Source organism: Canis aureus, chromosome 24 (assembly GCF_053574225.1).
Source record: "Canis aureus isolate CA01 chromosome 24, VMU_Caureus_v.1.0, whole genome shotgun sequence".
Lineage (NCBI taxonomy): Eukaryota > Metazoa > Chordata > Mammalia > Carnivora > Canidae > Canis > Canis aureus.
Window position 1 is genome coordinate 30,823,114 of NC_135634.1, and position 10,118 is coordinate 30,833,231.

Below are 10,118 nucleotides of genomic sequence, written 5' to 3' on the forward strand. Positions count from 1 at the left end.
TTTTAATTTTTATTTATTTATGATAGTCACAGAGAGAGAGAGAGAGGCGCAGAGACACAGGCAGAGGGAGAAGCAGGCTCCATGCACCGGGAGCCCGATGTGGGATTCGATCCCGGGTCTCCAGGATTGCGCCCTGGGCCAAAGGCAGGCGCCAAACCTCTGCGCCACCCAGGGATCCCTAGATTTTATTTATTTGAGAGAGAGATTGCACACTAGCAGAGGTGGGAGGGGCAGAGGGAGAAACAGACTCCCCACTGAGCAGGGAGGCTGACTCAGGGCTCCATCCCAGGACCCTGGGATCATGATGACCTGAGCTGAAGGGAGACGCTTTACTGACCAAGCCACCCAGGCCACCCCGTTTTATATACTCTTTGATTCAATTATAAATGGAATTGTTTTCTTAATTTCTCTTTCAGCTACTTTGTTATTAGCATATAGAGATACTGTGGGACCCAGGAAATTTAACAAAAATCCCCTACCCCTGGACAAGCAGAGCAGGACTAATTCCATTTTGTGCTACACCTGCCACCTCCTGTATGACCCCCACATAACCTGCTTATTGCTTAAGGCGCTGCCCCACCCTAGTCAAACCACTGGGCACACCCTAATTGGAAATCGGCTCATAACAGTGTAACCCTGCTTTGTGCCCGCCAAAGCTGTGCGCCAATTCTGACCAAAGTAATAGGCCAGCTCAAATGGATACTATAGGGTAAGATGTAATTCAATCGGCCACCTGCGTGTGGACCGACATGACTGTGCAACTTTCTGTGTTTCCCATTGGCCACTGGCCCCTATAAAGTTGCTAAGCCTCTTAGTCTCCGGGTCCAAGTCCCTGCTCTGCTGTGTCGAGTACACTTGGACCCAGGCTTGAGCTTGTAATAAACCCTCGTAGATTGCATCGGTGTCGGCTCCTTGGCGGTTTCTTGGATTCGCGATCTTGGGCACAACAATACAACAGATTTCTGTATATTTTATCTCCTGTAACTTCATTGTATTCATTATTACTTCTAATAGTTTTCTGGTGGGGTCTTTATAGGGGTATAGTGTCATGTCATCTGCACTTTACTTCTTCCTTGCTGATTTGGATACCTTTTATTTCTTTTTCTTGATTACTACCTCTAGGACTTCCAGTACTATGTTGAATAAAAGTAGCACAGAAGGAAATTCTTATTTGTTCCTGGTTTTAGAGGAAAAGCTCTCAGTTCTTCATTATTGACATTGATGTTAGCGGTGGGTTTTTCATGTATGGCCTCCATTGTAGCTTTGAAGTATACTCTCTCCAAATTCACTTTGTTTTGTGAGTTTTCATCATGAACAGATGTCAAGTTTTGTCAAATGCTTTTTCTACATCTATTGAGATGATCATATGATTTTTATCCTTTGTTAACGTGGTGTATCACACTGATGGATTTGTCCATCTTAAACCATCTTTGCATCCGCAGAATAAAATCTACTTGATTGTGGTGAATGATCCTTTTAATGTACCATTGTATGCAGTTTGCTAATACATTGTTGAGGATTTTTACTTAATGCTCATCAGAGATATCGACTGGTAGTTTTATTGATTGTGTCTCTGTAAGGTTTTGGTATCAGGGTAATGCTGACCTCATAGAATATATTTGGAAGCTCTCCTTCCTCTTCTGTTTTTTCAGTTCTTACCCTTTTAGGGTTCATATCTAGGATTGAAAGCTGCTCTTGAATGATTCATACTAAAGTATAATGACTATTTTGATAAAAGGGATTATGTAAACATGAGAGCATCACTTAACACACCCTAGATATTGAGAAAGGCCTCCCTAAATAATGTTTTGGGTAAAAATTGAAGGATGAGGAGAAGCTCCAGTTTAATTATTTTTCAATTTGATATAGTGTCCATGAGATATAAGGTAATGTCTGCTTAAGGTCTTTGAAGGTAGCAAAGGACAATAAAATATCAATTGTTTCTGTATTGACAAAAAGGAATGAGTGACCTATCAATATATGATGACGCCCAACTTTTGTCAGAACAACCCATCTTCACAGAGAAGCAGTCTTAATCAGTAACATATGAGGGGGAACCACTTCCATTATGTTTAAATTCTAATCTCACACTTGGACAAATATAAGCAGACATATAGGAAATGCACTTGGCTAGCATCTCCAATTGGAGCTCATATATTAGATCCAGAGTTCTAAAAAGCTACTTGGCCTGGTGCATTTCTGTAGGAATTTGACTGACTTAGAGGGAGGTGTGCCTCCTTACCACCACAGAATCACTGCTGTTAAAACCATGTCTATACTCTTACCTTGTACATTTCATTAGGTGCCTCTTAAATTCAAATGGGATGGGGAAAAGCCTTCAGGGAGCTTATACTGGACATGACTGCTTTCCAAACTACTTTCCTAAAGCAGATTTGAGTAAGAAGGCTGTCCTAGAGACAGCTTTTGTTCTTGCTGCCCAGTGCTGGGTACTCCCCTAGTTTGGCATCTTTGTTCTCTGTTTTCATAGTGTACGTACTTACTAGGTCTATCCCCAACCTTAGTGTTAATGTTTGTCTACTGGCTCCTCCCTGACTGCTGGATTCTCATATTTCCTTCCCTTTCCTGCCTTTTGTTCTTTATATGTTAGTTTCTTTGTTTTTTCCTTTCCCTGTACATTTCTTGAGGCCCTCAAGACAGAGTTTTCATTTAGTTCTGAAGAGAAGCTTCTTTCATTAAACATGCTCCCTTTTTTCCTATGTATTGTTTGAAAACAAATTATATCAATTCAGTTTGTTTTCATACTAACCTTAGGGAGAAATGAAAGTTATAGCATCAAATACTGAAAACTTCCATTTTTAGTTAATACATCTACCTTTGCCTTGTAAAATGTTCAAGAGCTTGACATTATTGTACTCTTAGCAGAAGTAAAGGTTTTATTTTTATTTACTTATTTATTTTTAAAGATCTTATTTATTTATTCATGAGAGACACAGAAAAAGGCAGAGGCAGAGGGAGAAGCAGGTTCCCTGCAAGGAGGCTGATGTGGGATTCAATCTCAGGGATCATGACCTGAGCCAAAGGCAGACATTCAACCACTGAAGCCACCCAAGTGCCCCAGAAGTAAAGGTTTTCAATCTGAAAAGGAAAATGTATAAGAATGTGGAAGAAATAATAGCATATCTTTGACCACAATGGAATTAAGTTAGAAAACAACAGTAGGATAATCTAGGAAAACCCCAAGTATTTGGAAATTCAGTAACACAGATTCAGATAACCTAGCATCAAGGAAAATGAAAAGGGAAATTGGAAAATATTTTTAATTGAATAAAAGGTAAAATACAGCATATCAAAATGTGTGAGATACAGACCTAGATGTTTTCACTGTTCATTTCTATCAGACATCCAAGGAAGAAATGATACTGATTTTATACAGTTTTTTCAGAAAAGGAGTAAAGATCACTACCCAATTTGTTCTGAGGCCAGCATAACTCCAGTATCAAAACCTGAGAAATAATGAAAAAAGAACTTCAAGAAACCTCTCTCACAAACATAGATGCAAAAATCCATAACAAAATATTAGCAAATGAATCTTAACAATATATAAAAAGGGTAGTACATCTGACTGGCTAGGGCGTATCCCAGGAAAGAAAAGTTATTTTAATGTTCAGAAGTCAACAGAATTTACAATATTAATGGATGAGAGAAATACATGGTCATCTCAATAGCTGATGGAAGTGTTGACAAAATCCAACTTCCATTCATAGTTAAAAAAACAAATAACCCCTCTTGCTATCTAGACACAGAACAGAACTTAGCCTCAGAAAATGTATACAGAGAACTTTGAGGCAACCCCACAACCAAGAGAACAAGGCCAGTTTGCCTGCTCTTGCCAGTGTTACATTGTTTACAGTCCCACCATTGACGTAAGGCAAGAGAAAAGTAAGACATCAAGATTGGAAAGGAAATAAAATTGTTCATATTTGTAGTTGACCTGAGTGTTTAGGTAGAATATCTGGAGGAATCTATAAAACTACTAGAATTAATAAGTGAAGTTAGCTATTATATTTCTATGTTAGCAGGACATCATTGGAAAATGAAAATTTTTAAAATTTTAATTACAAGTACCACAAAGCATAAAATATTTAAGAGTAATTCTAATAAGTCTAAGACCTCTGAGAAAATTAAATAAGATGTAAAGAAATGGAGTAATCATGATTGGGGATTGGCAGACTCATGTTAACATGTTAATTCTTCCCAAATTGATGTAGAGATTCAACACAATCCCAGTCAAAATTCTAAAAATTGTTTGTAATGTAAGTGACAATGTGAGTGGGCCTCTTACTCCTGGAGCCAATGTGTGATTTGACCCCTTCCCTTTCCTCTGATTTAGCAATTACAGAAGGAAAGAAATGGTACTTCTCTGAGCCTAATGACAGCATACTGAAGCCCAGAGATTGAGTGAACTGCTCGAGGTCACATAGCTCACAAATGTCTTTGAGCCCAGGCAGGGCAGTCTGGCTCCAGTCTGTGCTCTTGACATCCACAGTCTGTATTCCTTCCTCTTTTCTTTCCTTTTTTTGTTTTTTGAGAGGGAAAGAGGGGTGGAGGGAGGGGCAGAGGGAGAGAATCTCAAGCCAGCTCCCCCCTGAGCAGGGAGCCCAACGTGGGGCTCCATCCCAGGACCCTGAGATTACAACCTGCCCTGAAGTCAAGAGTCCGATGCCTAACCGACTGAGCCACCCAGGCACCCGCCATCTTCTGAGAGAAGTGCTGTTTCTCTATACTCTTGCCAACTGGCCAGCTTCCTGAATATTTAATAGTCGGATAAGGAAAAAAATAATTCTTAGTAATGACGTTGAGTGCATTTTCATGTTTATTGCCTACCTTTATTAACCTTTACACTACCTGTTAAATCGTTTGCCCATTTTCTAGTGCTTGCCCTAATGACCATCTTACTTGTGTTTTACTTGTCTCAGTGACTGATCCTGAGGCCTGTTACATTGGCACCGAGCCTTGGAAACCCAAGGAAGCTTTGGAAGAGAATGGCATTATTACTGACAAGGCAGACATATTTGCCTTTGGCCTGACTCTGTGGGAAATGATGACTTTGTCTATTCCACACATTAATCTTCCAGATGATGATGATGATGATGAAGGTATCACTCCATATTTTTTTAACATAAACCCCAGTCTCTTCAGTTTGAACTAAAGATTAGCTGATAAAATTATATTTCATCTTTCTATTGTTAAAATTTGAGGAAGTTTTTCAATCTATGGCATGAGATATGGATTATATTTATACTGACTAATTTGGTGCAATATCTGTTTAATCTCCTACAAATGAGATGTAGGTTAATTGACAATAATAGGGAGATAAATTGAGAAGACCCTGCAGAGCAAAAAGTTTCTTTAAAAACTCTCCTCACCTAAGGAAAGGATTGGAAAGCTATCCTACAGTATACTGTATAGACATAGAGGGGAGGGGTTCATGACCTATAAACCATGATAATAGCTAATCTCCACCACGGCCGGGTATTGAAGAGACCACCTATATATGATGAAAAGCATCCTGGATGATGAGTTGTTTCAGGAGGGTGAGTTTGAGCAGTTGCTAAGCTTTTCCATGACTTAGTTATTTTGTTTGTTTCAACTCCTTCACAAACAGATAAAACTTTTGATGAAAGCGACTTTGATGATGAAGCATACTATGCAGCTTTGGGGACGAGGCCACCTGTTAATATGGAAGAACTGGATGAAACGTACCAGAAAGTAATTGAACTTTTCTCTGTATGCACTAACGAAGATCCTAAAGATCGTCCTTCTGCCGCACACATCGTGGAAGCTTTGGAAATAGATGTCCAGTGATCCCCGCATATTCATGACTACTGCCTTTACGTGTGGCTCATGTATAGAACTGTTCTGTTTAATACACTATAGAGTTACTATGATAAGCTGTAATTCTTAGACTTTTTGGAAGTGACCCACTTTAGGACCACAGCGCCTAGTTAACATTTAAACAGTTGTATTTGTTAATATGCTTCTGATGATAAGCATTTGAGATTATAGGTTTTCTTTTTTTTTTTTTTTTGAGATTATAGGTTTTCTATTAAGTTCAGGAAACTAGCTACTTATGTATTTGAACGTTTATATATATATATATATATATATATATATATATAAAACACTAGCAGTAATACAATGCTATAAACTCTATGCCTAACATTAATTTGGATCGAGTGACCCATCACTTTTACTGTTTCTCAAATATTATCTTAATGATCTATTGAAATTAGCACTTTATGCCATACAAAAAGAAGTCTACACGTTTGCTTATCTTTTAAGCCATTTAACTTTTTCCTGGCCTTTTTTGGCTGATGTGCTTATTATTAAATATGGTCACCAGAAGCTGAGAGAATATGGCTCACAAGACTAGCTTCCCTGGGTATTTAGATGTTTTTGGTTAAGGCTTATCTTGCTCTCTCCATTCTCCCCAGGTCTTTGGCTTTCACTTTATTAGATGTATTTTCTGTTTTGAAATATTTTTTTTATTTAGTAATCTATATCTTAAGCATTTTGTAGTTCTGGCATAAAAATAAAATCCTAGTAGGATGATATAGAATAAAGGAGACTTCAGTTACCAGAAGGTGTCTTATATTTTATTAATTTGAGAGTCACCATTAAATGTATTGAATGAATGTGAGTGAATGAGTTTCTTAACGGCCTATAAGACGAGGGTGATTTCTGTGTGCCACAGCTGCCTCAGCATTTGTTTTTTAAGGTCTGTTATTTAGGGTGGGGGGTGGTCAGAGGGAGAAGGAATCTCCAGCAGAGCATGGAGCCCGATGCAGGCTCAGGCTCGTGGGGCTTGATCCCAGGATCCTGAGATCATGACCTGAGATGAAATCAAGAGTTGGATGCCTAACCAACTGAGCCATCAGGCTCCCCCCGCTCCCCAAGCATTTTTATTTTTTATTTTTGAAAATATTTATTCATGAGAGACAGAGAGAGAGAGAGAGAGAGAGAGATAGAGATTGACAGGCAGAGACAGGCAGAGGGAGAAGCAGGCTCCATGCAGGGAGCCTGATGTGGGACTCCATCCCAGGATTCCAGGATCACATCCTGGACAGAAGGCAGGGCTAAACCGCTGAGGCACCAGGCATCCCCCGAGCATTTTTAATTAATTATGTTTGTGACTTGAGGTGATAATACCTGGACTTGACTGTAGAAAGTTTTAAAAATTACTGGCACTTCGGAAAGCTTGGAAAGATGAGGAACCATTATACGCTGAGTTTAAACAATTCTAGGATTCACCGGAGGTTCCTTTTAGAATGAGATTGTATCAAGCAATAGTACTTTATGGGTGTATCTTTTATCAGCATAGCAGTAAAGTGACATAGTAAATTGAAAGCTGACTCGTAGGAAAATCTTACATACAATTTTGCATGTTGACATTAGTTACCCTCACATGAGTTTTATATGATCTCATCAGGTCTGCCAAGGTGACAAAGCAGTGTGTCTCTTGGCCCATTCTCTCCTGAATTGCATTCTTTTTAATACACAATCCAATAATTTTTTTTTCCTTGAGAAGTTTCCAGTTGCTATAGCTGGAATATCTAAATGAGAACAAACTAATGCCCAAGAACTAGGTCAACGAATTTATGGCACTTGTTATGGCAGACATTGTAAAATGTTCCCGGATGTTTTCCCCGTGTCTGGATAGGGCCTTGTCCTCAACACGAAGTTGCAGACTATCTGCTGCCAACTCCAAGGAAATTTTTTAACCTTGTTCTGGAACTTGCTCTTTAAGTCTCACACATTACCTTCTTTTTGGCCACTTGCCTTATTCTCAGAACAGTAATGTGATTAGGTGGAGGATACAGCAGGAATAATCTTTTTGCTGAAGTAATCATAACTGACAAATCCAAACAGGTTTATCCCAAGTAGCTTTCTCACCTCCCAGAAAATCTCCCTTTGCTATCAGTATCAGGGTAAGGCCTCCAAGAGCTTGTTTGCACCTCTAGAAAATGGAGATCAGTAGTTGCTCAAGGAACATGGATTATTTATTGCCTCCTACTTCCTACTTAATCCACTATTTGTAGATTAAGATTGAAGAGATTTTTCTCAAAGATTTACTTATTTGAGAGAATCCTCAAGCAGACTCTGCTGAGCACGGAGCCTGATGCAGGGCTTGATCTCACAACCCTGAGAACACAATCTGAGCCGAAACCAAGAAATGCTTAACCGACTAAGCCACCCAGGCGCACCCCTAGAAGAAATCTTTAAATAAATAATTATATATAAATGCTTGAGAGATGCAGCTAGAGTTGTGCTCTATACAGTCTTAAATGCTATTAAAATCCTGAAAAGTTGGCAAGCGAGGAATATAGGAAAAACAAAATAGAAGAAATGAGCATAAATTTAAAAAAATCTACCACAGAAAACAACAAATTTATAATAGGCTTTGCCAAGGTTGTGTTTGAAAATACAAATAAAATTCATAAGCCTAATAAGCCTTAACAAGAGTCATCTAGAGTCAAAAAAGCTATCATGAATGAAAAAGGACACTGGTGCATATCCTACAGATACCCAATCTCATTCATGAACAGTATTAGTGAACCAATACCAGTAACATAAAAACTTCAAGGCCAAGTTGAGATTATTTCAGTAAGACTAGGTTGACTGAATGTAATCACCCAATGAAGAAAATCTAATAATTTCCAAAGAAGAAAAATTTTGAGAAATTCCAGTTAGGGGATCCCTGGGTGGCTCAGCGGTTTAGCACCTGCCTTTGGCCCAGGGCAAGATCCTGGAGTCCCAGTATCGAGTCCCACGTTGGGCTCCCGGCATGGAGCTTGCTTCTCCCTCCTCCTGTGTCTCTGCCTCTCTCTCTTTCTATGTCTATCATGAATAAATAAATCTTTAAAAAATATATATTAGAAAAAAGAAGAAAATCCAGTTAAAAATGTTTGAAAGCTTCTTAGAGAATAAAAACAAAAACCTCCAAGAAACTTCGGAGCAGAGAGGAGGAACTTCCCTAGGGTATCCACATCTAACAAGCTATAAATAACATTTTATAGTTGCTATGGATAGAAAGTTTATGTCTTCCTAAAATTCACGCTGAAGCCTAATCAATCCCTGATGTGATGGTATCTGGAAGGGAGGGGAGGCACCTGTGGGAGGTGATTAGGTCATGAAGGAGAGCCCTTCAGATTGGGCTTAGTGTCCCTGATGGAGATACGTTCTCCACCCTCTGAGGATGCAGCAAGAAGGCTGCAGGGCAAACAGTGGGCTCTCACCGGGTCCCATATCCGCCAGCGCCTTGGTCTGACTTACCAACCCCGAGAACTGAGAAAATAAACTGTTGTGTAAGCCACCCAGTATTTTTGTTACAGCAGCCTAAGACAACAGTGAAATGTTGAAAGCTTTTCCTATGAAAAATGAAATGAGATATTAATTCAAAACTGAGCATCCAAAAGAATCTACCTATGAACCTTTAGAATTAAATCAGTTTAGAAAGGTTGCTGAGTGCAGGTCAAATATAGAAAAGTCAGTTTAAAAAAAAAAAAAAAGGTCAGTTTTATTATCAGCAAATGAAACATTAACTATTTCCAGTGGGGTCAAAGTATCAAATGCTTAAGAATAAATCCAAACAAAGTATGTAAGAACTCCATGCCAAACACTCCGAATTAGTGAGAAACTAGATAAATGGGGAAAGACACCATGTGCCCATGTGCACAGAAAAAGAGATAAAATGGCTTTTACTATCAATCCTTCCCAAACTGGCCTATAAATCTGATGCAATTGCAGCAAAATCCCAACAGATATTTTTTGAATTGGTGATGTCTTTTGGAGGATCTTAAACTGAATTGTAAACTGTACACACAAATGCAAAGGACCAAGAATAGACCCAAAACTCCTGTAGGAAAAAAAGGTAGGAATATTTATAATACACAACAAGAATATAACACAATGTGGTACCGGCATGAGGAAAACCTGCAAGGCTAGTGGGTTGGACATACGCTGGACACAATCTATGAACAAAGGCAGCAAATCAATAATAAAAAATAGATAAAAGGGCAAGAGAGTCGAGTAGTCACAACCCAAAATGCTCACCAGTAGTATAAATTATGGTACATTCCTATAATGGAATATACAGC

At 38.8% G+C, this 10,118-nt stretch overlaps 1 protein-coding gene across 3 annotated transcripts in view; it reads left to right on the forward strand.

Moving 5' to 3' along the window:
* The window catches only part of PBK (PDZ binding kinase), a 29,946-nt gene extending 23,342 nt beyond the window's left edge, over positions 1–6,604 (forward strand). For all 3 annotated transcript variants that reach the window (XM_077868735.1, XM_077868734.1, XM_077868736.1), the window contains exons 7-8: positions 4,938–5,117; positions 5,627–6,604. In XM_077868735.1, coding sequence (XP_077724861.1) covers positions 4,938–5,117; positions 5,627–5,826 — 380 coding nt within the window. In that variant the 3' untranslated portion in view covers positions 5,827–6,604. The remainder of the gene's footprint in view (positions 1–4,937; positions 5,118–5,626) is intronic.
* The last annotated feature ends 3,514 nt before the right edge of the window (positions 6,605–10,118 follow it).